General features: G+C 34.4%; 6 protein-coding genes across 7 annotated transcripts; 3 read left to right on the top strand and 3 right to left on the bottom strand.

Moving 5' to 3' along the window:
* Positions 1 to 1,925: 1,925 nt before the first annotated feature.
* LOC123224970 lies at positions 1,926 to 6,865 on the top strand. 2 transcript variants are annotated; one of them, XM_044648777.1, is made up of 3 exons: positions 1,926 to 2,202; positions 3,343 to 6,037; positions 6,137 to 6,865. In XM_044648777.1, exons 2-3 carry the CDS (start codon positions 3,509 to 3,511, stop codon positions 6,425 to 6,427), a joined length of 2,820 nt encoding a protein of 939 aa, XP_044504712.1. In that variant the 5' UTR covers positions 1,926 to 2,202; positions 3,343 to 3,508; the 3' UTR covers positions 6,428 to 6,865. The 2 variants fall into 2 exon arrangements, with proteins under 2 accessions (XP_044504712.1, XP_044504711.1); XM_044648776.1 differs by having other exon boundaries at positions 1,926 to 2,244.
* A 2,558-nt stretch (positions 6,866 to 9,423) lies between these two features.
* LOC123225503 (class I heat shock protein-like) lies at positions 9,424 to 10,133 on the top strand. The gene has a single exon (XM_044649472.1). It carries the CDS (start codon positions 9,485 to 9,487, stop codon positions 9,929 to 9,931), a length of 447 nt encoding a protein of 148 aa, XP_044505407.1. The 5' UTR covers positions 9,424 to 9,484; the 3' UTR covers positions 9,932 to 10,133.
* A 1,705-nt stretch (positions 10,134 to 11,838) lies between these two features.
* On the top strand, positions 11,839 to 16,839 carry LOC123225502 (sulfite oxidase-like). The gene is made up of 12 exons (XM_044649471.1): positions 11,839 to 12,122; positions 12,244 to 12,359; positions 12,433 to 12,495; positions 12,612 to 12,648; positions 12,757 to 12,838; positions 13,368 to 13,486; positions 13,576 to 13,671; positions 14,201 to 14,311; positions 14,402 to 14,503; positions 14,862 to 14,909; positions 15,392 to 15,607; positions 16,541 to 16,839. Exons 1-12 carry the CDS (start codon positions 12,048 to 12,050, stop codon positions 16,655 to 16,657), a joined length of 1,182 nt encoding a protein of 393 aa, XP_044505406.1. The 5' UTR covers positions 11,839 to 12,047; the 3' UTR covers positions 16,658 to 16,839.
* A 1,682-nt stretch (positions 16,840 to 18,521) lies between these two features.
* On the bottom strand, positions 18,522 to 19,200 carry LOC123225976 (copper transporter 1-like). The gene has a single exon (XM_044650377.1). It carries the CDS (start codon positions 19,095 to 19,097, stop codon positions 18,651 to 18,653), a length of 447 nt encoding a protein of 148 aa, XP_044506312.1. The 5' UTR covers positions 19,098 to 19,200; the 3' UTR covers positions 18,522 to 18,650.
* A 2,456-nt stretch (positions 19,201 to 21,656) lies between these two features.
* Positions 21,657 to 22,337, bottom strand: LOC123225975 (18.2 kDa class I heat shock protein-like). Its single transcript, XM_044650376.1, is given in 2 exon segments — positions 21,657 to 22,204; positions 22,206 to 22,337. Coding segments are annotated over 2 exon segments (465 nt in total). The 5' UTR covers positions 22,275 to 22,337; the 3' UTR covers positions 21,657 to 21,808.
* A 1,515-nt stretch (positions 22,338 to 23,852) lies between these two features.
* Positions 23,853 to 24,570, bottom strand: LOC123225974 (18.2 kDa class I heat shock protein-like). Its single transcript, XM_044650375.1, has one exon. It carries the CDS (start codon positions 24,438 to 24,440, stop codon positions 23,976 to 23,978), a length of 465 nt encoding a protein of 154 aa, XP_044506310.1. The 5' UTR covers positions 24,441 to 24,570; the 3' UTR covers positions 23,853 to 23,975.
* Positions 24,571 to 25,330: the final 760 nt, after the last annotated feature.

Here is a 25,330-nt window from a genome sequence, read left to right as displayed (position 1 = left end):
TATATAATAATGTAATATTAGAATATTAATCATATCCTTTATTTTGTTTGTTTGTTTTGATTTAGGAGGTGCTAAATTAAAAGTTTGCTTGTCACATGTGCACAGCGAAAATTAAGAAATTCACAAGGCCAATAAGACTTGTTCCTAGGGTTGAATTCGAATTAAACTAAATTTGAATTCAGTTTATTTTAAAAGAGTCGAGCTTAAATCGAGTTTTTAACTAACTCATTATTGAAACGACATTGTTTTAATACATATTGATCAAAACGATATTGTTTTATATCAAAATTTTTAATTTGTAAATTTGACAAGTTAAACACACTAAAACTTAAATTTAACTAAATTTAATTTAAATCTAATCTTATCGGTCCCATCTAAGATTTAATCTATTATTAAACTTTTAGTCGCAAAGCTTTTGCCCTTTCAACTTCTACAATTCAATTTTTGAAGTCAATGGATGAACGAGTCTTTATAACAACTTGGACTTAATCTTTTATTTGAGTAAACTACTGGCCACTATTGTAGTTAACTGCCTCCATATTCTCCATTTCATTATTTGATTCCTAAGATAATAGGATACATGATTTGTAATTATATTTAAACTATTGGCCATAATTGTCGATAACAGTTCATCTTCATTTAACAAAAATGAGATGACGGAAAGGCTCATAGTAAAAGAAAAAAATGGTGAAAAAGTCGATCAATAATGATAACAGATTCCAGTTGTCAAGGAAAAAGAAAACCCTTAGGGTGAAATGTATTTTTTTATTTTTTGATAGGAGAAAATTTTTAGTTTTTTAAAATAAGAGAGGAAAATGAGATAAAAATTTAGTTTTTTTAAATTTTTTGTTAAATGATAATTTAAACTTTAATCCTAACAAAAAATTTTAATAAAATAATGAATATTTAAGTTTTTGAAACTTTATAAGTGGATGTTTGAAAATACACAAAACTTTGGGTGAGAATAAATAGTTTGACATAAAAGAATATAAAAAAAATAATTCAAATCAGGGCAAACTTATACCGAATTTGGTAATAATATGATAATTTATTTTGAATAAATTTCAAAAATTTTCGTGAGTACTAACATGATACTTCAAAAATTATTTCCCCGATTAAAATTTATTCATATCATTAAAACCTTAAAATTCACAATTAAATTACTCTTAATGTACATATAACGTATTAGGAGTAATCAATTGTTTGTGTTATAATTGTCTCTATCGTGTTTCGTCGAATCCTGGTCAACCACATACCATTTGTTAAAGAACCATCGAATCAAGCTTCACAAAAATTAATAATTAAGCAGAAAAAACTAAATTATTATATAAAAATTACGAATATTATTATATATAAAAATAATAATATATTATTATATAATTAGGTAATTTAAAATTTAAAATAAAATAAAAATAAATAATAATATATTATTATATAATTAAATAATTAAAATTTTAAAATAAATTATTAATTAATTATATAAAAATATATTATTATTTATATATAAAATTGTTATATCCGAAAACGAATCAAAATTATATGCCAATGTTCACAGAGACGACAAAAGACAAAAGCACAGCTTCCCATCACTCACCCCCACCACACTTAGGTCTATCACGTCGGGCCACCACACCATCAAACTTTCAACAACTACCAAACCCCTAAACCTTTAAACCTTGACAAATTAACCACTAAATCTTGTACTTTAAGGGTTCTTTGCTATTTTTTAAAATATAAGGGTTTTAAGGAAATTAAAGACGATTCTGAAAACGATAAATGAGAGTGTAAAGTGGGGTCCAGGAACATACCTGCCTCCCCCCCGGTGTTACTGTGATGTGACCGCATGATTAACCATTCTTATCTGAGCCGTCCGATGACAACGTTCTTTCTATATCTATTTCTTCCTCGCTCTCACTCTCAACACTAAGGTCGTTCTCACTTATTTGACTCGGATTTTAACTGCTAAAAAGAATACCAAAACTACGTTAAACTAAAGAAGCGAGTGAGCTGCAGCAGCTAGAAAAACTCTCTCCTGAAAACCTTTTGTTTGGCTTTTGCAGAAAAAAATAGTTAGGAGGCCGTGGTGTTGTGTGGTTTCGTTCTTTTGCCGATTGAAAATACTTGGCTCTGTGTTTTGATCTCTCTGCTTGAGTAAAGGTGCATCGACACTTATTGTTTCTCCTCAGTGCGGCGGAGGTTCTGGTAAGGGCGTTCTTCGGCTCTGCATTTCATAAGCTGACTTTGGTACGAGTTTCTTTTGATTTTTATGAAGTTTTATCTGTAGATTGTTGTGAGAGATTCTGAGAAAATATTCTGGTTGGTTAGCTGGAAAATTTTATTTCCTTATTCTAGGTTTAATTTGGAGAGATTTATTGTTTTGTTGCTTCTTAGTCAGTTTCAAGCAATTAGAAACGGTTTGGTTCTGTGAAAAGAAAAGTGCTGGCTTTTTAAGCGAAGATTCTTTTTTCTTTGTTTCAGTTTTCTTTATCATTTATTTCATACAATAATGTACTGTATTTTCCGCTGAAACGGAGAAGCAAGTGCTATAATCAAGCTGTTTTTTTTTGGGTTAACCAAACAAGGTCCAAAAGTTTGGAATTTTGGGAAACTGATTCCCTCTTGTTTTCAAGTTTTAAAAGTTAGGGATCTTTGTCTTTTGGCCTTGATTAGGATGGCTCATTCTACCTTATCTGGAGATTTTCATTATTGTGCTGTGCAAGGACCACTTTCTTTTTTTTCGATTTTTGGTTTTTTTTTTCTATATCAGTCCTTATTGTGTCTACTTCGACTCATTTTTGAATAATACGCGGTGTAGGCTGGAAGTTGTAGTTCCAATGTTGTCATGTTGTGAAATTGAAGAAACAAAGAAATGTGAAAACCGTAAGAAAATTTTGTGACCATGGGATTTTTTAAATTATTCAATAGTGGGGACCATATCTAGTTTTGAATCAACATTGTATTGGTTGAAATGTATGCTGATGATTTGGATTTGTTAATGGAAGTGAACGGAAAAATAATGTACATCAGTTCAGTAATTTACAGCTGTGCAATCCATCGCCAGAAAATAGTGGCCTAGCTGGTGAGGAAATGTCAATTACAAGGAAATTAATGGAATATGTTGATCTTTTGCTCCAAGTTGATCATCTTGGGGGCAAATTTGGTTGAAATTGTGGAAGAAACTGTGTCTATTTGTTTGGATGATAAATTCTTTTTGTTTAAGGCTTCAATTTTATATTCTGCCCCTGTATGAGAGCATAACATCTAAAAGCATTGCTTCAATATGCTTATAAGGCCATAAAGTTAAAACTGATTTTGATGTTGTTTCAATATGCTTATCTGCAGAGTTCATTCCATCTATGTGAACATTGAGTGTCTGCAGCTGTGAAAGGACACCAGGACCTGCCTCAGTGCAACCTTTTCGCGGAAAGTTGAAACAAATATATTGCTATAGTATCTGAATCAGTTAGCACCAACCGAGATGCAGCTGGAGTAGCAACCTATTCAGTCTATGGAATACTTTTCAGAGCTCGGAAAGGATTCTGGAGACCAACCATCAACTAGTACTTCTGATAAGACTAAATTGCCCCAAGCAAACCGAAAGACATATCTCCCAGACCGGGTCAAACTGGAAAGGTGTACTGTGTCATATGCTGATCTCCATCAAGAAATTACAAAAGGTGTGAAAGATTTCTCTTATAGATCTGCAGGAAACTGCCAAAAGCAACTGATTGATAGAAAGGGAAACGAAGAAGATGAGCTTGTTAAGTACATGTCAAGCTTACCAAGTTATCTGGAGAGAGGAAAAAATCCCCAGGAGAAAGTTTTAAATGTTGGTGTCCTTGACTGGGATCATCTAGAAAAATGGCACTGCAGCCATAAACAGATGCCGCACAGGGTTGGCAGGTCTTCAATATCCAGTAGTAGTGTTTCCTCATCCTTCTCAACTGATGCGTCTTCTTTCCTTTCTAGCAGTGGTTACATCTCTTCTCCTCCTGGTCAAAAGACACAACATTCGTCATTGCAGTTTCATCCGATGCCATTACCCATGGAAGGCTATTCTCAAGCAGTCAAATCTTTTGGTGAAAGTGTTCAAAGGTTTCCTGATATCAAGGATGCCCAGGGTAATAACTTAAATGAGCAGGGAAAGTTTATCAGAACAGACAAGCCTTTTGGCAAAAACAATGAGGATATCCTAGAAGTGTGTAAGGAAAAAGATTTGGATCCAAAGATTGATCAAGAAAGTGGAACTTTGGCAAATGGGGTGAAATACGAAGTAGCATCATCTAAAAAAGTAAAAATGAAGGCTCAAGATGGTCAGTTTATGAAGAAAGCAGAGAAGCTGCAAGAAAGAAATCCTGATGTTGTTGAAAAAGATGTTCTTGGAAAACACAAGCCCATTGTTCTCCTCCTGCCAAGAGGTTGCCCCAAAAACGATCTTTCTGGAGTATCCAATCTTTCCAGTATGACAACAATGTTAGGTCAAAGACGAGCAGAAGATAGACCAAGGAGCCTTTCTGAAAGACCTAAGGATGCTGAACTTGTTTCTGATTTCCCACATTCTAGTCCACTGCCTCAAAAAGTTGGTGTCAGCAAAAACTTACTGATGAAACGGCCGAGCACCACAGATTCAGAGATTGACAAGTTTTCAACTGGAAGATCTCACCAGGCACCATCATCTGCAGAAACAGGTTTCTCCCTGGCACAAAATCTGGAAGGCAGGAAATCAACTGTAACAATCAACAAGAGCACCTCGAATGTTCTTTCTGTAGGATTGGATATAAAATTGAATAAGGTAGCACCTGAAAAAGTGAGAAGCACCTCACCTTTTTGTCGCTTGAGCTTTAGTATGAGTAAGATAAGCAAAAATTCCGGCTCTAAGGAGGCTTCTGCTTTACATAAGCCGAATTCTACATATGTTTCTGCCCATTCTAGTTCAGAGAATGCCGTTGTTTCCTCTCACCTTGATACTTCATGTAGTGGAAAAATTAATTCCACAAACAGAGCCAGTTCAAGCCCATTGAGAAGGTTACTAGATCCAATACTGAAGCCCAAGGCAGCTAACTGTCGTAATGTTGCGGACCCATTACAAAAAGACTTAACATCTAAAGAAAAGGCTTCTAAATATTCTGATGAACAACCATGTTCTTCTTCTGCGGCAGCTCAGTCAAGAAGAGTTAAAGCCAATGTGGCCGGACGCAGAAAAATCACTGTTAATGATTCATTACAGGAGAAGCAGCATGGATCACGGGCTCTTCAAGCTCTTTTGCGTGTTACAGTCAAGAGTGGCCAGCCTATGTTTACATTTGCTGTTGATAATGAATGTGATATTCTTGCAGCTACAATGAAGAAGTCGAGTGCTTCAGGAAAGGAGGATTACAGTTGCTGCTACACATTCTTCACCTTCCAAGAAGTGAAAAAGAAAAAAGGGAGGTGGCTTAATCAGGGAGGCAAGGGCCAAAGTCATGACTTCATCCCTAGTGTTGTTGCCCGGATGAATGTTTGTGAATCTCATTTTTCTAAGTTGACTAGAGAGAACGATATGAATCAGTTTAGTGTGAGAGAATTTGTTCTATCCTCAGTGGAACTTAGACAGACTGATCAGCAAACCTCAGATTTTGAGCCAAATGACGAGCTTGCTGCCATGGTTGTCAAAATCCCATTAAAAATCAGTAGAAGTTTACTCAGAAATGGGTATCAAGGCACTATGCAGAAAGATCTTCCTGAAGTGGGATTTAAAGAGTATTTGCCAGGAGTTACACTTGATTCTGATTCTGGGAAAAAAGTTCAGAATTGGCCTTTTATAGGTGGCCAAGAAATTAGTGCCACGGTCATACTTCCAAGTGGTGTTCATACATTACCACGAAAAGGAGAGCCTTCATCACTGATCCAACGCTGGAAAACTGGTGGATCATGTGATTGTGGAGGTTGGGATCTGGGTTGCAAACTTATGATTCTTGCTAATTGGAATCAATTCATTAAGAAAGCAGGTTCATCTAATGCTTGTTCCTCAGCACATCAATTTGAGCTATTCTCTGAGGTATTTCATTTTTCAAATCTCAAACTAAATTAATTTTGCAGAGGTAATTTTTTATTGACATGTTTTTTTTTTTTTTTTCCTTTCAATGCTCATCATCAGGGAGGACAAGAAAAGCAGCCCTTTTTCATCTTGGCCCCATGTAAGGAAGGTATTTCAGTCGAATTCAATTCATCAGTGACAGTTTTACAAGCATTCTCCATTTGTATAGCGATTTTAGACAGTAGAAAACAGTGTGAGTCTTCTGAATCAAGGAACATTTTTGAACAAAAAACATGTGGAGAAACTGTCTTAGTACAAAATGATGGAACAACGGTTTCTGCTCAGAACGAGGGAGAGGTTCCTGCAAGATATATCTCATATCCACCTCATTCTCCAGTGGGACGGGTCTAGTTCAACTCTCTCATGAAAAAGTCATCTTGTAATTACAGGCATTGAGGTACAGATATCTTTTCCAATATCAGTTGCTGCCTGAGCAGATGATGAAACTCGTATAAAATTAAATCTTTGATGAACTGCGGTGAATATACACGCGAGTTCCTCAAGTCAACTACAACAGTAGGAAAAGATAAAGCATAAAGCTTGGGATAGCCTTGCCAGCTGACTGAAGAGTATTTAGGGTACTAAGCTCTCAGTAATTGTACTGATTGAGAGCATTGCCCGAACCCAGTCCTTTCACCTGAGAATTCCACGATTCTTCCACTCAAGCCAACCCGGTTCACCTACTTTTTCTTTTGAGTTGAACTAAGTTGTATCTCTCTCTATATTGCTGTCATCCTTGGTTGCATTGTTGAACTGATATCATATGGAAGGATTTGATTTTGATTTCAATTTGGAAATCTAATTTGAATTAATATTTTTTTAATTTCAAATTGGAAGTCTAATTTGAATTAATATTTTGAGCGATTTATTTAGAGACAAAACTATATAAATTTGACAAATAATTATTTTTTAATTAATTTAGGGAAGATGCTTTTCATCCACCTAATTTAGCAGTATCTTAGACTTTTATTATTAGTTTTTTCAATATAATTACCTTAAAAAATATGAATTATAAAGAATACTTATTTTATACGTAAATTCTAATTCTAATCATAATTAATAAAATTTTTTATTTAATCTCAAATATTTGTTTGGTCAATGGAAATATGTAATTAAATTTATGAAAAATTAATCACACAACAAACTGAAATTTATAAGAAAATATAATATTCAAATATTAAATTCAAGAAAAAGATTGCAACCTGAAGGCATCATTAAACTTAGAAGGTTATTTTCGACACTAAATGGAGTTAAAGAGATTTTTTAATATAAAATAGTTATATTAACCATGTTTTTATATTTACATTGAACTTAAGATTGAATACGATTTAAGTCGAGTTTGAACTCATTAGAGTTTAAGTTTAGTTTGATTTGCATAAAATTGAGTTTGAGTTCAGGCTTGTTGAGCTCGCTTCAAATGAGCTCGAGTTAGACTTATTTCAAAAGAGCTAAGCTCAAGTTCGTTTTGAGCTTAAACTTTTAATTAACTCATTATTAAAACGATGTCGTTTTAATACATATTGATCAAAATAATATTATTTTATATAAAAATGTTTAGCTTGTAAGCTTGACGAATTAAATGCCTTAAAATTTGAGCTTGAAAATGTTAAACTTTTAGGCTCGAACTCAAGTTTGTTTGAGCTTAGTTTATTTCCAACTTATTTAAACTAAACTTAAACAAGTTTGATTCAAATCTAACCATAGATTGAACATTGACTCGGTTAAGGAATTAAGCTAGGTTTTAACCAACTTGACAATGGACAATTTTGAATTAATATATTCCCAATCCAATGGTACGTGTCAAATTACATATAAGAATAACGAGATTACAGTTACATCTCATTTAAAAAAAAAAACTGGTTTTAGTCATATAAAGATTCAATCCAGACAATCGTGTTAACAAATATACAAATAATTATATAATAGACAAAATCAACATCTTAAAAAAAAAGGTTTGCTATGATATAGAAGATGTTTTAGATGAAGTTGAAGTGGAAGATATGTGTAAGTGGTGAATCGTCAAAATATTACAAAAAAGGTATACCACTTTTTTCATCGTCAATCCCGTTACTTTCTGTTTTATATTGGGGCATAAAATTAAGGAGATTAAAAAGAGGTTAGCAAAAATAACAATAAATAAAAATGATTATAATCTCAATGAGAAAATTGGTAGTAATCATGTTATAGGTTGGGATATAGATACCTACCCTTTTGTGCATCATTCAGATGTAGTTGGTTGATATAAAGACAAAGATGAGATTATAAAAATCTTATTTTGTCCATCTAATATGATTCTTATTGGTATAAGAGGTCTAGGAAAATTCACATTTTCAAGATTGGTGTAAAATGATAAAATAGTAAGCGATCATTTCAAGTTGAAAAAAGTCGTATGTGTCAAATGAATTTTCTTTAAAAAAGCTCCTAATTGGTATTATTGACTCTTCAATTGGGGAAAATATATTCAACAGAATATAAATTAATTGTAAAAAATCTTACATGATATCTTAAAACATGAAAAATACATGACAGTTTTGGATAATGTTTAGAATGTAAATTACGATTTGTGGTTTGTATTAAAAATTTTACTAAGAGAGTGTGTTTGTGGATATAAAATCATAATAACTATTTATAGTGATCGTGTTCTCTTAATTATGGGTGGTGTATCCACATACAAGTTAGAAGGTTTTTCTCTAAACGAATGTTTTTCAATATTCATTAAATACGCATTTATAAAAGAACAAGAAATACAACATCTCAAACTTTTAGAGATTAGAAAATAAATTATAACAAAACGCGGAAGTGTTCCATTAACAGTAAAAGTGTTAGGAAGTCTTCTCTATTCCTTAACTTTAGAACAAGATTGCATAAATATCACAAACACATTTAAAAATATAAAATATTTTATATATAATTCTATTACATTATTATTTTTATTAAAAAGATGTATCGATCTGTATCATAAGATTTATATTATATCGTACAATATGTTTATTATATCATATTAACTTAATTTATTTAATAATATATATTATTTTTTATTTATATCAAATTATATTATATTATATTATAGTTTTCATCTTAAACTCAATCAACATGTCAACTTCGTAATTACTACGTGATTTCAAAAGTTTTAATCCAGCAAAAGAAGAAAGCCCATTGAGAAGGCCAGTGGGCCTAAAACCTCTTCTAGAAGCCCGAGTGACGAAAATCTGAGCACCTTCCTTCCGGAACATTCTCTTATCTCTACTATTCCCTTCCTGTGCCAAAAGCCTATTCAGGATAAAATCGAACAATCCTGAAAGCACTAGAATACCCTTCCCACCCAGATAAATTCAACGAATCCACCTACTTTCTTCAAACAGTTTTCAGATCTGTGAGTCTTTGTACAATTTCATCGTAAGCTCAAAAATGTCTGTGGTTCCAAGAGGAAGCTTGTTCGACCCATTCTCCCTTGATGTTTGGGATCCTTTTAAGGAATTCCCCTTCCCTTCTTCTTATTTTCCTCGAGAAACCTCTGCTTTCGTCAACACTCGTGTGGACTGGAAGGAAACTTCTGAAGCCCACGTGTTCAAGGCTGATCTTCCAGGGCTGAAGAAAGAGGAAGTGAAGGTGGAGATCGAAGACGACAGGGTGCTGCAAATCAGTGGTCAGAGGAATATAGAAAAGGAAGACAAGAATGACACGTGGCACCGTGTGGAGCGTAGCAGTGGCAAATTCTCCAGGAGGTTTAGGTTGCCGGAGAATGCGAAAATGGATCAGATCAAGGCTTCTATGGAGAATGGAGTTTTGACTGTGACTGTTCCTAAAGTGGAGATCAAGAAACCCAATGTAAAGGCCATTGATATTTCTGGCTGAAACTGAAAATGGTATCTTGATCTATGTGACTGAGTGTAGATGTGTATGGTTTTGCAGTTGTAAGCGGTATTTGTGTATGATATGAATAATGTGTATAGGCTTTGGACCTAATGTACGAGAGTAATGTAAATAGCACTACGAAGTTTGTATTTGTTCTGTGAAAGCTTAATCTCTGTGTGAATGAACTTTCTTCTCCTCTCTTAGTATTTTTGATTTAGCTATGTGATGTTCTGAATAAAATCAATGCCTAAAAGGAAAAAGCAAAAATGGTTTCTTTGACTCCATTAGGCAATGAATCGGTAGACTTTGATTCTAAGCTTAAGCACCCAGAAAAAGGGTTGCTTGCTGTTGGCTAGGCCCCGTGCCATTTCTCTTAGCTCTTCGTCCATGGAAGCTATGCTTCCCAAACATTCGTATACAACTGAGTTAAGAGTTTGCCTGTCAAACCATGCCATGCAGCTTGAATCCTCTTTCAATAAGCTGGTCGAGGGAGTTGAGCAAATATGGGAACGAACCATCTTTTGCAGAGAGGAAAAGCATGGGGTGTTAACAAATTGGCAGCACTGTGGACAGGACGATACTAGGAAGCTTTAGCAGATGAGCCACTTCTTGAGCAAAATACATGTATTCATCATGGGTGATACAGGAGCTCTTCAAGATGCTGCTTTTCTTCTACCTGAGTCAATGATTGCAGGAGCAGCTCTTTGCAGTTGGACATTAAGACTTGAGATGAAATCTACAGAACCTCTAGGGAAGGATGGAGCACAGACTAAACATAGGATTTATGATGCCTTGGAATGGACATGGAACCAATACCAGCTGCCGCTCTATCTGTGCTTCCTCCTCTATGCTTCTCTCTGAATCATCCCTCTTCTGATAGAAATAATAGTCTTAATAACATCATATTCACCTACCAGCCATTGAAGTTTATACATAAAGCATAATAGCTTATCAAAGTCACTTTTTAAATCTAAAATATTTGTTTAATACTATCGTGCATGGACTACAAGAAGTCTGACCAGAAGCATAACTTTTCTACTTGCAAAGATTTGAAGATGGACAGATTTTTCTTCCTCCCTTCCCAGGGAGATGAATTCAACGACACATTAATTATTATCAATTTGACGGCTTATGTATACTGCATTATCGGTTACCATATGGCATCTTGAGCTAGATCCAACCTAGAACTATCAACGTCTTCATTTTAGCCTAAGAGATGGCACAATTTTGTTCAGGATCTATGTTTCTTTAAAACCCAAAAGCCAACCCTTAACACCAGTTTTTGTTAACCTCAACTTTACGAAGAGTGGCAATGAGAACTCCATTCTCCATGGAAGCCCTAACCTGATCCATCTTCACATTCTCTGGTAACCAGAACCTTATGGAGAACTTATACACACGCACAGATATATATAATTAATTAATTAATAATTATAGATTGTGAAGGCTATAACTCTAGAAAAACCTTTCGCTTAAGAATCTAAGATGCGAAAAACTCGACTTCAAAATCGGCAAGGAAGAAGGGACGATCGGAGGTGAGGATGGAGGTGGCAACCTCCCAAGCTGCGTCAGTTTGCTGCAATTGAACGAGCAATTGATTGGCAGCCACGCGCTTGCATGATTCGATATCTTGATTGAGGGCATGAAGGGCTTGATTTGCATGTCCATCTCCAACCAACCACGCCTGTAAGGCTATGAAATAACTGGACTTGCTTTTGATCTCGTGATTTCTCACAATAACAATGCTCTTTCATCGGACGGCTGGTATCACCACAAGCCATCATCACCTGTTAATTGGATGGGCATTTGTCTTTCTAATTTTATATTAAATAGTTTTCAGCATTTTTTAAATATATAACGAATGTTGTCATCCCCATATAATCGACAAGTTGCTACTGAAAATGGATTTTATTAGGTAGACGGAGGTAAAGCACCTAGTTTTAGAAGACAGACTGTCGACGACAAGTCCAATTAAACGACGTCACACTCCACCACGAAAACTTTTTCCCCTTGATATCATCACTATTTTGTTGTCTTTACTCTCTCCTCTTATTCATAGTCACTCTCACGCACTGGCAACGAAAACAGATTCTTTTTGAAGAAAGAAGGTTCGAGAATGCCAGGACTCACAGCTCCTTCCGATTACTCTCGAGAGCCGCCTCGGCATCCTAGTCTTATAATTAATGCTAAGGCAACCTTTTTTTTTTAAATTTTCATTTTATCTCGATTCTTTATACCTTCGTTATGATCTGTTTTTCTTTATTAATTTTTTCTACGTTCGTTAAGGATTCGGTTGTTTTTGGTGGCGCTAGGAACCGTTCAATGCTGAGCCGCCGCGGTCGGCCTTGGTTTCATGTTATGTGACGCCTGTTGATTTCTTTTACAAGAGAAATCACGGTCCTATTCCGCTGGTTGATGACATCGATAGGTAGTGAAATTTTTAGCTGCTTATATTGTTTAATTCTTTTTAATGTGATTCTTTTATCTGTTCTGTATTGCAGATATTATGTTTCGATGCGTGGTTTGATCGAAAATCCTAAAGACCTGTTTATGAAAGACGTTAGGTAAGTTAAAAGCTGTTGGTATTTGAATTGTTATTGGTTTCATCATCAGTGTAAAATTGGAAACATTTATGAAGTTGTTTGTATATGAGGAATTTGACGTTGTTGTTTAACAACAGGATGCTTCCCAAGTACAACGTCACTGCCACTCTGCAGGTGTGGTTTATTGTATGGTTATTTGTTACAGAAAGGGTCGTGCATAATTTGTGTGACGTTGTTGAATTGAATCTTTGTTTCTTTGCTGTGTGAGTTCTGCATATATAGTGTGCTGGCAACAGAAGAACAGCAATGAGCAAAACCAGAACGGTGAAGGGAGTAGGCTGGGATGTCTCTGCTTTAGGAAATGGTTTGTTCCTTCTATTATGCATCCACGCTTAACTTATATTTTCCTTTCCACAGATATATGGCAATGAAACACAACCGATGCTTGAATTGTGTTGATTTTATTATGAGGGGCCATCCAAGCTAGAACATGAATGATAGAATGTAATTTGGGCTTCTGAATCATCAAAGATTGATCATATTAAATAAAGTAGTAACGATTATGAGGAAAATATATAAGAGAAACTAACCATGATGTATTAATATCTAGGATATTCTATCCTCATTTAACTAGTTCAAACACTGATTCAGGTTTGACAATTTCTTTTGCTGGAAGGGACACAATATCTATTCCTGATGGACATGCTCTACCTAAATTAGCGCTTTCAAGTAATAAATAATAAAAGAAATAGAAGGCAGATGCATGTTGTGTATACTGCAGAATGAAGCATGGACAGTTGGAACTTTGGTTTTTGTTGTACTTGAACAATCCTTAAATATATGTACTATCTCTTCTCTGCAAACCAATTCCTCATTTTCTGAGTTCCTTTCAGCCATCTGGGGTGGTGCCAAATTAGCTGATGCTCTTGAACTCGTTGGGATACCAAAGTATACTAGTGTCACCAAGTCAGGTGGAAAACATGTTGAATTTGTAAGCATTGACAAGTGTAAGGTACACCCTTGGCCTTTGAAGATTACATTGAAAATTTTTTGTCATTTGGTAGTAAAGCAAGTCTTCTTGATAAGGTTTACAACTTGTAGGAAGAGAAGGGGGGCCCATATAAGGCATCTATTCCACTTAGCCAAGCCACAAATCCTGACGCTGATGTTTTGCTTGCATATGAGATGAATGGAGAGGTGAGTAAACTTGCCTTTTTTTAATTTTGTGCTTGTTTAGGTAAGATTGCAATAAGGCATGGTTTGAGTTAGGCTTCCTCATTCTCTTATTCTGGGGAAAGTTAAAGCTTCTTGTGCTGTCATGGCCTTGCACTCGATTCATTGCTGTTTCCTTACCTTTTTGGGATCACTGCTTTGTGGAATCTCAAGGGATTCTGTTCATGAATTTTTAATGTTGCAGACTTACAGAATAATGAAATCAATTCTTTTCCTGCAACTTTAAATGCCATTTTATGGCTTTGTGCTTAATGACTTGGCATTGCCATGTCGCTTAAAGAGGAGCCTTTCTCCAAACATATTATGTGTATATTCTTAAAAGCTGTGTTGTATGTGAATGTTGTGCATATCTGACATAATTTGCTCTGATAAAATCTTCAATACTGCATCTGCATTTTTTCTCATATTGTCATTCCTCATTTACCTTTTTTTAATGTTGAATCAACTTTTGGGAGTATAATATCTCTAATGTGGTACTATATTATTGACAAAGCCTCTTACTAGGGATCACGGTTATCCTTTAAGGGTAATTGTACCGGGTGTTATAGGTGCTCGTTCTGTCAAATGGTTGGATGCCATTAACATCATTGCAGAACAATGTCAGGTTGTTATTGTTTAACACTGCATCATATATATGCATCTGTGTTTGTTAGGTTGGTACTGTTTAACACTACATCATGTTTCTATTTTACAGGGCTTCTTCATGCAAAAGGACTACAAAATGTTTCCTCCATCTGTGGATTGGGACAATATCAATTGGGATAGCAGGAGGCCAATAATGGATTTCCCTGTTCAGGTATTTACTTGCTCTGTTTGAACCAGTATTCCTGGCTCTTGTATATGTATGATATTCCATTTATCTATAGCTGTGGCAAGCTTTTGATATTTTTTCGAAATGATTTTGTCATGTTCTATCCCAGACCTATTCCATCTTATATCTACTAAAGCTAATGCCAAAGAGAAAAATTCCTCCTTGAATCATCAATTAGATTTATGAATCAAGTTTGTTTTTCGGTTTACTATGATATATAGCTGATTGCTGAAAAGAATGGTTGGTTGACTAGCTTGTGCATTAGGTAATTTCACTGAGAGACATCATTATAAATATGGTGCTAGTATTACCTGACAAATACAGACAATTTGGTGATTGGCAGTGTGCAATTTGTTCTCTGGAGGATGTGGATGTAATAAAGCCTGGCAAGGTTAGTTCTTTTTGACTTTGGAGACTATTTTTAGTTCCTTTTAGCATATGGCTGTATATAATTTGCACCCTTCAACCATCCAGTGTGACATGCACCTGAATTTTGTTTGGTAATGAGGTATCTGCCTTTTGAAATCACTTTTGAAATGTCATGTATAATTCGAAAGTTTACTGATAATTTTTTCGATAGTATAAGGTTTATCAGTTGTTTGGCAAATACATTTTGGATATTTCTGACTGAGTTCGATTTTCTGAAATTTAAGCAATTTATTTCATAATGGTTTTTGTTTTACAAAAGGAAATTAACTCTTACAGCATATGACACAGATTCAATACATTAGGGTTTTTTCTATTGTATTAAACTCCAATCCAATTTCTTAGCAAGAGAACAAGTAAAATTTCTCATTGACGAAAAATTGGACTAAGATTCTCTACATATTGTATCATTAATTGGCAAATCTTCTGCTATTATACAACTTGCAGGTTAAAATTAGTGGATATGCAGTGTCAGGAGGTGGTCGTGGAATTGAGAGAGTAGATGTATCTGTTGATGGAGGGAAAAATTGGCTTGAAGCCTCCAAATATCAACAAACTGGTATTCCATACATTGCAGATGACATGAACTGTGACAAGTGGGCATGGGTGTTTTTTGAAGTCATAGTGGACGTTCCACATAACACTCAAATTGTTGCTAAAGCGGTATGTCATATTTCTGTTCATAGCAAAATTACACACCATTGTAGTTGCTAATACATAAGGAAGCTATATATATATATATATATATATATATTGGAGGGTATATTATTTTTTTATTCAAAGGATGCATACTATCTGACCTATTCTTATCCAGTGGACAAATTAGTAGATGGGTTCTTTCAATTAATTGATTTGCTATTTGAGGTGGACTGCAAGTTAACTATCTTTGCATCTATTCTTATTATATATGAACTCAGTTTCATGTTTCTTAGAGAAAAAATTGAATTTATCATCTTCAAACTCAATTTGTTATAATAGAAAACAATTATAAAAGTGGACACTCTACCATAGCAAATACCGAGTAACTTTAAGAAGATAAGAGTTGTACAGCTAAATGTAATGAATCTGTGATGCTCAAACAATATAGATGGAAGCAATTTGTACTAGAAAATATGCCTAAGAGAATTGATTGATAACCAATCCTATTTAAGCCGAATAAAGAAAGTGAAGAATTTTGGAATTCTGTTGAAGCGAAGACTCAAAGAAATTGTTTGTATCATTCTTTATTTTAGTTTCCAACTCCTCCTTTGCATGTATCATTCTTTTATGAGATGCTTGTTTAATGATCCCAACAGAATGAATAAAATTAAGATCTTAAATACTGGTTACATGGTTCATACAGAGTCCTTATATCTGCACAACCTATTTCATTTTCTGGTGGATTGGTAAAATGGAAGTAATAAACAGACTCCAGAAATTAAAATAACGAGGACTGTTTATTTGATTAAATTTTGAGAACTGCTGGAGCCAGTCTGGATGGATATTTCTGTTCTCAGCATGTTGGCTCATTGTTTACTGAGAAGGGCTGCCTAACTATATTGCACTTCCTGTTCAATTATTTGGATTTAACTATTACTTCTTTTCACCCATGGGCAGGTGGATTCAGCAGCGAATGTTCAACCTGAAAATGTTGAAACCATCTGGAACTTGAGGGGTGTGCTTAACACTTCATGGCATCGGTTACATGTTCGAGTTGGACATTCAAATATGTAACTCTGATATTGTTGAACAAGTAATTGAATGGTTTTGTTGATTTCTGGTAAAAAGCAGCCAGACTGTTTTGATGTGCTATGCACAAATTGGATGTGTTTCCGGTTGATGATGATTTCCAATGTGCTATATGTCAGTTTACTTTTTGATGTGAATAGATAAGAGTTATCTCATTGGATTTATTATCTCACCGTTTATACTGGGATGAAGATGAAGCAAGCAGGTTCCCCAGTCATATCTTTTCATGTATGTTTGCATGATTTCTTGTGGTGAATACTAATTTTTATCATTTTTGGTTTCCACTGTTAATCGAAGATGGTAGCTTCTGCATTTTCATCTGTCTGCTCTGCTATATAATCATTTGTTGCAGTCCTTTTGTTTATATTCTTATAATAGAAGAGGCCTTCAAGCACATATAACAAACAAAGTACATGACTGCATCACATATTGTGCAGGGGAATTGGTCTTGCTGCTCTTGTTTTCTATTATCTTAAGAATTTCTAGGATCAGATCTCTACAGTTTAAGTTAATACTTGACATGAAAGCTAAAAAATCACGAGGGATGTCAGGTTACGATTGGAAGATAAAAAAGGATGATTGCAAGTTTTAGCGTAAGGGAGAAACCTTTGGAAAGAAGTATGGTGCCTAGCTGAAGAATCACGACTTTGTGTGTTCTTGCTATGGACATGGAAGTAGCACCAGTTTTCTGAATCTCCATTTTCTTTTTCTGGAAGATTTTACTCTGCAACTCGTTGAACTCAGATAAGATGTTTATAATCTAATCCCCCACATATAACTGCAACAGTGCATTATTAAGCCGCTAGTTTGATTCAGACTTTGTTGTGCGCTTTGAGGATTGGTCTCACTACTTAGGGATGTCGGCTCTCATGTCTTTTGATGGTGGTAAATTCTTGATTGGTGTGGCTGGAGCTGCTTTGGGGTTTTCGTTTTTATGACAGTAAAATTTGTAGTAAAGCAACTACTCTTATTAAAACTTCTAATCTTTTTCCTATGACTTGTTGATAGACACGTCAATTAGGTTAAGCCAAATAAAAACTCGGTTTGAAGTATAAATTTATAACTCGATATGATAGGGTCTAATCCAGTACTATAGTGTATCGAATTTAACCCATGAGCTTTTCAGGCGGGGCCATAAGCTTTAATATTAAGCACATAGGCTGACCTGACCTATTATTATTCAAAATTTTTTTTTTTTTTAAAAAATCAGAGGGCAAAAGGGCAGAAGTAATTGGCTTCTAACCTTGTGTGGCAGAAGCACAAAGGTAGAAGCCTTAAATATATATTTTTTTAAATTTTTTTTATTTTTTTATTTTTTTATATATAAATCAATCTAACTTTTTATCAATTTTAGTTTCTTTCAATTTTAATTTTTTTATTATAAAAGAATTTAGAGATTTGGATGTTAAAAATGAGTGGATAACTGGTATATAATATAATGACAATACTTTTATAAGGACAATACTTTTTTCTTTAACCTCTAGCCACGTCGATCGTCGGTGGTCGGAGGAAGGAGTAAAGAAAAAAAGTAGGGATTTAGGGGGGGGGGGGGGGGGGAGTCACTTTTTAAAGTTTAGGTATGAGAGATAAATATTAATTTTTAAATTTTAAAAGAAAAATGAGATAAAACTATATATTTTTTAGTATTACTGTTAAATGATAGTTTTACTCTTATATTTAACATAAAATTTAACGGTAATTTAAAAATAAATGAATATTTGAGTTTTTTATCTGTCATAGTTATATTTTTAACGTTAAATTAAAATTTAGATGGGGATAATCCATTGCCCCATAAAATTAAACCCTTCTAAACTTTCTTCATCTTCCAACTGGGAGCATAAAATGGAAATTATCAACAGTAATAATACCATTTCATGTTGAATTTGTAAAGAAAATACAAACAAAAGTGGGAAGAAAAAGTACAAAATATCAAAATTCAAGGGAAAAAGTACGCACACAAACACACAGACATACGTTATCAACAAGTCATGCTTGGAGGATCAGCGGTTTTCGCCGGGGGCGGAGGAGATGTTGATTTGTTGAAAATCCGACTGCGAAAAAGGAAAAACCCCAAGGCATGTCCAGCCACGGCAGCCAAGAAAACGCCTCCATTGAAGGACATGATAGCCAGCATCACCAAGTAAGCGAGACCAACCCTTATAGCATGCAAGAAAGTCCGAATCAAAGCGGCCACTGCATGGTTGGATTCAGATTTGATAAATTTGGAATGAGAGAGCAACTCAACGAGGACGGCCAGAGCAAAAACAAATATCAAGGCTAAAGCATACATCCCTGAGCTCGTTCCAGGCCAACCCGAGAAGAGAATCTCGGAGTTTTTGCCCCAAAAGAAGGACATGTGCATCATAAAGCTGTCGCCTGGTGGCCTGCCATGTTGATGATCGTCCATACCATTCATACCATCCATGGTTGGCTAGCTCTCTGGCAGCTGGAGATGGAAATATATTGGGTGGAATTGGAATCTCTCTTTCTTCTATTTATGGTGGTGCTTGTGCAATTTCAAAGAGGTTGTTACTTCTATTTCTTGTTTAATTATCGTGTTGTACTAAACAAAAGCCTTGACTTCTTTTTGGAAAACTTGTACACCGATGACATTTACAGTCGCTTTAAATCCAAGAGTGGAAATGGAAAAAAAATTATTCATGAAAATTATCTGGAGTCAGTCACAAAGCCTCTAAGGCCCTCTCGATTTGGTCTTAAATAAGGAAAAAATTTAGGAGCAATATAACCACGTCATTGAATATTCAATATATAATATTGTTACCATCATTAAGGAGGAATAGCCACCTCGTTTGAATATTCAATGTATAACATTACTGTCACTGGCAATCTTGTAATTTGGTTCTCTACTTTGTTCATCAAATTTTTCGTCACTAATTGACTTATATAATCTAGAGTCTTGTGCAAGTTAAATTATAATAGTGGTATTGAGAACAATATTTTTAAAACTAAACCAAATATCGAATCAATTTAAGGGCTATTTGATCTATCTGGTGATTAAAGTGTTTGATAAATAATCAAATTGGTTAGCTGTTTAAAAATAATATTTAAAATAATTTTTTATAATTTGTCATTAAATATATAATCTAAATTATTTTAATATTAAAATAAACTTAGTTTGATGGTATATAATCTCAATAATGAATTTTTCTAAATTTTTTTTTTATAATGACCGGGTCAAACTCGAATTTTAACCAAGTTTAATTATTCAAACTATTAGGTTTAATTCAATCCAATCGATCTAAATCTAAAAAAGATTTTCAAACAAACTAAAATTATTTTTATTAGCGGGTGATGATTCAATTGGTTGAACCAACAGGTTCAATCTAGTTTTTAAAACCATGGTTGAAGATCTAATAATGAATCCTAACATCCACTTGATTTAATAAAGTGTAAAGCAAATAAAAATGGAAAAGATTTTTTCCATGGTTTGACTTGATAGTTAAAAAACCTACATTTATGGTGTGTTATTTATCGGTATTACAATTCGAACTATCTTGAAGGTGACGTGTAGATGAAAAATAGTGTAATGTTTTTGTATCCATGAGTATGTATGCATTTGTGCCCCCTTGTTATTACTTTTCTTCTTCCCTCCCTTTATATTGGTTGTTTATATTTACAAAAAGGGGATAAGTTACATTCAACTAGCAATATCTATATATTATTAATTCAAATATGATTATGATGATCTATTTCTATTTCAATTGAAATGAAACAAAATATTTACAATAACAATGTTATTTTGAATGGAATGGAAAATATAACTTTCATCGTAAGAATGAAAGAGAAAAATAGGAAAATCATCTTGTAGATATGAGGAGTTTTACTACTGCATAGAGTTATTTTCATTATTACTGAGGTGAAATGACATTTCGTGCTCTTGGACGATTGATAGATAAAAGGTATGTTTAGCTTTATAGTTATGGTTATTGGTTGTTTGTGAGTTATAATTGCTTGTGCTACCTTAAATAAGAAGATGGTTCTTGGGCAAATGTTTTGTGGTTAGAAATCTATTGTGGAACATATTCAACATCAAAGACAAATCAAAGTAGGGTTGGACTAGATAGAGTTCTCCTCCTAAAATTTAAGGACGAAATTTTAGTAAGAAGCAACTTGCTGGATAAGAAACATATAAGTCACTTTCCAATAGGTAAAATGTTCCTATTGTTGAAATGTATGAAATAAACTAATTATGTAAAAAAAATTACTTTTTCATTGATTAAATCCAAAGAAAAATTTTCAATACTTGATTTGGATGAGGTTTGCTGCAATGCATCACCCTTTATCTACTATCAGTGTGGAGTATATTACGCGAGAAATGTAGTAAAATTGTAAGTGGAATGTGTGTGTGGGAAATAAAAAGCAACAAAGCTGTAATACAAGAGATACTTAACGTGGTTAGTTAGTTGCTTGAACAAAGTCTACGTTCATCATTTTGTTATTATTTTCTTTATAATGTACTCTTAATAAAAAATTACAATGGATTTTTTTGCTTATGAAATCTTAGAGAAAATTACAATGGATGTAATGTAATTGCCGACATATAGGGGACTTGGATCTTTGTTAGCATGAAGTGCTATAATTACACATTTAATAAGATTTTTTTTTCTTGATATATGTTTTTGACGGCAACTCATCCACCTCATTTAATCAGGGCTGGCTGCATAATTTTATCTAAGCCTACGAGCTTTCTTTCTGCTTGAGGCAGATTTGTTCTGTTTTTTTACACAGTAATCGAGATAAGTTCATTTCCAGCTGACACATTATGCTACTTTGCCAGTAGTTGTTTGTCATTCAATGGTTACCTAAACTTTGGGGTTCCTATAATATAATCTCCTCTGATCTTCCTCCCATGAGTTGTTGATTATGATGAAAGAAACTAAAACGGCAACTCTTTTACATGTTCCATGCTTTCTCTGTGATTTTGTATTTGTACACAATTAACTTTTCTTTATTTAAAGGCAAATTGAAGAACAAATTTTGGATGATATGATTATTTCCTTAATCAGAACAACGATATTACATTATTATTTATAACCCAAATTCATTACAGGCACACAACTTATGTAGACAAGACAATCCATTGCATCGTTCTCAAACACAACATTATTCAGTGTTTCAACCAGAGATTTCAATGGCTTTAACGTCTGGTTTCTTAACCTCCACTTTAGGAACAGTAACAGTCAGAACCCCGTTCTCCATTGAAGCCTTGATCTGGTCCAATTTGACGTTTTCCGGTAGCTTAAACCTCCTGGAGAATTTGCCACTACTACGTTCCACACGATGCCAGGTGTCATTCTTGTCTTCCTTCTCCACGTTCCTCTCTCCGCTAATTTGAAGCACATTGTCATCTTCAATCTCCACCTTCACTTCCTCTTTCTTGAGCCCTGGAAGATCAGCCTTAAACACGTGAGCCTCCGGGGTTTCCTTCCAGTCTATCCGGGTGTTGACAAAAGCAGAGGATTCTTGAGGGAAACGAATGGAGAGTGAAGAAAAGTCCTCGAATGGATCCCAAAACATCGAGGGAGAAGGGATCGAAAATACTGCTGCGTTGGTTGCCGAAGAAGCTTGGAATTAGCGACATATTGCTTCTGACTGCTGAATCTGATGCTTCAACTTTGAAGAATTATCTCTGATGGTCTGAAACTGTATTGTGTTGGGGGGCTTTATATGAAGAATGGAGAATTCTGGTACATTGGGGGAGTTTCTTGATGAAGCCTGTAGGGCTTTTCTGGTAAATTCTGGAAATTCTGAAGTTCCTGGGCTTGGTAGAAAGCTCTGGACTTCGTTCTATTAAGTTAACGTTTCATTAAAGGCCCAAAGCTGAAATGGGCAAAAGAGTTCCAACAAACCGAAATGATATCCTTCAATTCAATGCAAGTCAAATTTTAAACAAAACCCTACTCCCAACCAAACTAGAAACACCTTTTTGTCTACAAAACATAAAATAATTTTAAGGATATCACATGAAAATGAATAAAATCTGTGTAAATTTATTGTCTTATGTGTTTAACTAAGCTCCAATGTACAACAGGACAAGGGCTCTGAAAGGAGAGACAATTGGTATCCATGCAAATCAAAAGTTTGCGGAGTGTCCTTCTAGATGTTCAATTGCCAAAATAAATTAAAGGTAGCAGTCCTTATTAACGTGGCCTATTCATAGTTGATAAAGAGCAAGAAGGTATGAGATGTTTCATGCACATAACCATATAAGGGCATCTACAATTAAGAGTATCAATTTAGTAGTCCATTTATGAATGTATGTATGAAAAAGAGAATTGCACAATTATTTCTCATATGGCCAATGAAATGCTTCTTGTGTACTTTTGCAATAAAGACCTTTTAATGACTTTTGAACACTCTACTAATAAATTGTGTGCATGGAAAAAAAGGTTGCAACAATTATTTCTTATTTAACTATATTATTTTCATCTTTATATTTTAGTTCAATCGATATATCTATACGATATTGAACACCTTATTAAATAAACCATAAACCTTAAGCAAGTCCATCTCAAGATACTAGCTTTCCACCGCTAACCTCTAAAAAAAAATTCTAGAGATCAAATCATAACAATCCAATATAAATGTTTTTTAACCCAGTTTTACTTCAATACGAGTACCAGTTTTCTCTACTTATATCAGAAGGAAGAGCAGAAAGTGAAAAAACAAAGATCAGGGCTAATTGCTGGTATTCAGTGTTATTCAGCGTTTGTCTACATAAATTGTGTGCCTGTAACAACAGGGTATGGTGCCACCAACATCATCATGCGTGAGCTACAGGATGATGTCGCACATGACTTTCTTTCTTATGTATGTTTTGGTGCTCTGGAACTATACTCTATCCATTTAGCCGCTGGTTTGATTCAGACTTTGTTGTGCGCTTTGCTTGCTCAGTCATGCTGGCTCTCATGTCTTTTAACGGAGGTGTATTCTTGACTGCTGTGGCTGGACATCCCTTGGGGGATCAGATTTTCGGCAGCGAAAATTTTAGTAAATCAACTAGTGTTCCTAAAACCTCTGATCTGATGGAAGAAGCTAATCGAAAACTCTTTTCCATGTTCCATGCTTTCTCTGTTGTTTTGTATATGTACACAATTAACTTTGCTTTATTATTTAAAGGCTGATCGAAAAACAAAATTCGGATGATACACTTATATACTTAAGTCAAAACAACGATATTACATTATTATTTATAAGCGAAATTCATTACTGGCACACAATTTATTATGTAGACAAGACACAATCCATTGCATTCTTCTCAAACACAACATTATTCAGTGTTTCAACCAGAGATTTCAATGGCCTTATCCTCAGGCTTCTTAACCTCAATTTTAGGAACAGTCACAGTCAAAACTCCGTTCTCCATAGAAGCCTTAATCTGCTCCAATTTGACATTCTCCGGTAGCTTAAACCTCCTGGAGAATTTGCCACTACTACGTTCCACACGATGCCAGGTGTCGTTCTTGTCTTCCTTCTCGACATTCCTCTCTCCGCTAATTTGCAGCACATTGTTATCTTCAATCTCCACCATCACTTCCTCTTTCTTGAGCCCTGGAAGATCAGCCTTGAACACGTGAGCCTCCGAGGTTTCCTTCCAGTCTATCCGGGTGTTGACAAAAGCAGAGGTTTCTTGAGGAAAACCAATGGAGAGTTTAGAAAAGTCCTTGAATGGATCCCAAACATCCCAGTAAAAGGGATCGAAAACACTGCTGCGTTGGTTACCGAAGAAGCTTGGAATTAGGGACATATTGTTTCTAAGAGTGCGATTGTATTAATTGCTGAATCTGATGCTTAAACTTTGAAGAATTGTCTCTGATGGTCTGAAACTGCGTTGTGTTGGGGGCTTTATAAGGAGAATGGAGGATTCTGGTACTCTAGTTCGTGCGCAAGCTCTTCAGTCTGGTTAAGGAACCCTGTAGGGCTTTCTGGTAAATTCGGGAAGTTCTCAAGTTCCTGGGCTTGGTAGAAGGTTCTGGACTTTCCTCTAAAATGGGCTATCATTCATAAAAGGCCCAATCTTAAATCAGTAAAAGCCCTGCAACAAAAATGTAGAATTGAGTTGTATGTGCTAATTGCTGATAAAAGAGTAATTTACAAAAACATAACTCGTTGCCACATCAGTACTGACCATCTCAATTGGTAATTAAACAGCGTTATTATAATTGATGCTGAACGAAAATGAAAATGTGATGAAGTTTATCTGTTATGTTTGTATCATAGTTTTAAAAATCAGATTGAATCCGCCCCTTCGGCTATTTAAACCGTTAACCCCTAACTAAACTAATTTTGATTTATTTAAAACTTGTATTTTACAATTAAACTTATAATCATCTGGTTGAACCACTTGGTCAATATAAAAAATTAATTTTTTTTCAAAAATTTATTATAAAAACTTAAATCTAAGGCTGTATTTATTATAGACTATTAATATTTTAATATTAAATATGTCAAATTATATAATTAATGATAAATTATATAAAAAAAATTTAAATATTATTTTTAGACAATTAACTAGTCTAATAATCAATTAGTCGATTCGATCATTAGTTAAACCAAACCAAAGAAAAGTTCAGATATATTTAAATTTTGTGATTGGTAATTGGACTTGCTCCTCTTTTTAATGTTTGGAGTAAAATG

The sequence above is a fragment of the Mangifera indica genome, chromosome 9 (genome assembly GCF_011075055.1).
Source record: "Mangifera indica cultivar Alphonso chromosome 9, CATAS_Mindica_2.1, whole genome shotgun sequence".
NCBI classification, from domain to species: domain Eukaryota; kingdom Viridiplantae; phylum Streptophyta; class Magnoliopsida; order Sapindales; family Anacardiaceae; genus Mangifera; species Mangifera indica.
This window is presented reverse-complemented; position numbering and strand designations above follow the sequence as displayed.

Coding starts and splice junctions, on each gene's coding strand:
- LOC123225974 (XM_044650375.1), bottom strand. CDS start 24,440: ATGTCCCTAATTCCAAGCTTCTTCGGTAACCAACGCAGCAGTGTTTTC.
- LOC123225502 (XM_044649471.1), top strand. CDS start 12,048: ATGCCAGGACTCACAGCTCCTTCCGATTACTCTCGAGAGCCGCCTCGG. Junction 12,123..12,243: donor GTCTTATAATTAATGCTAAG/GCAACCTTTTTT, acceptor TGGTGGCGCTAG/GAACCGTTCAATGCTGAGCC. Junction 13,672..14,200: donor CATATGAGATGAATGGAGAG/GTGAGTAAACTT, acceptor TTATTGACAAAG/CCTCTTACTAGGGATCACGG.
- LOC123225503 (XM_044649472.1), top strand. CDS start 9,485: ATGTCTGTGGTTCCAAGAGGAAGCTTGTTCGACCCATTCTCCCTTGAT.
- LOC123225976 (XM_044650377.1), bottom strand. CDS start 19,097: ATGGATGGTATGAATGGTATGGACGATCATCAACATGGCAGGCCACCA.
- LOC123224970 (XM_044648777.1), top strand. CDS start 3,509: ATGGAATACTTTTCAGAGCTCGGAAAGGATTCTGGAGACCAACCATCA. Junction 6,038..6,136: donor AATTTGAGCTATTCTCTGAG/GTATTTCATTTT, acceptor GCTCATCATCAG/GGAGGACAAGAAAAGCAGCC.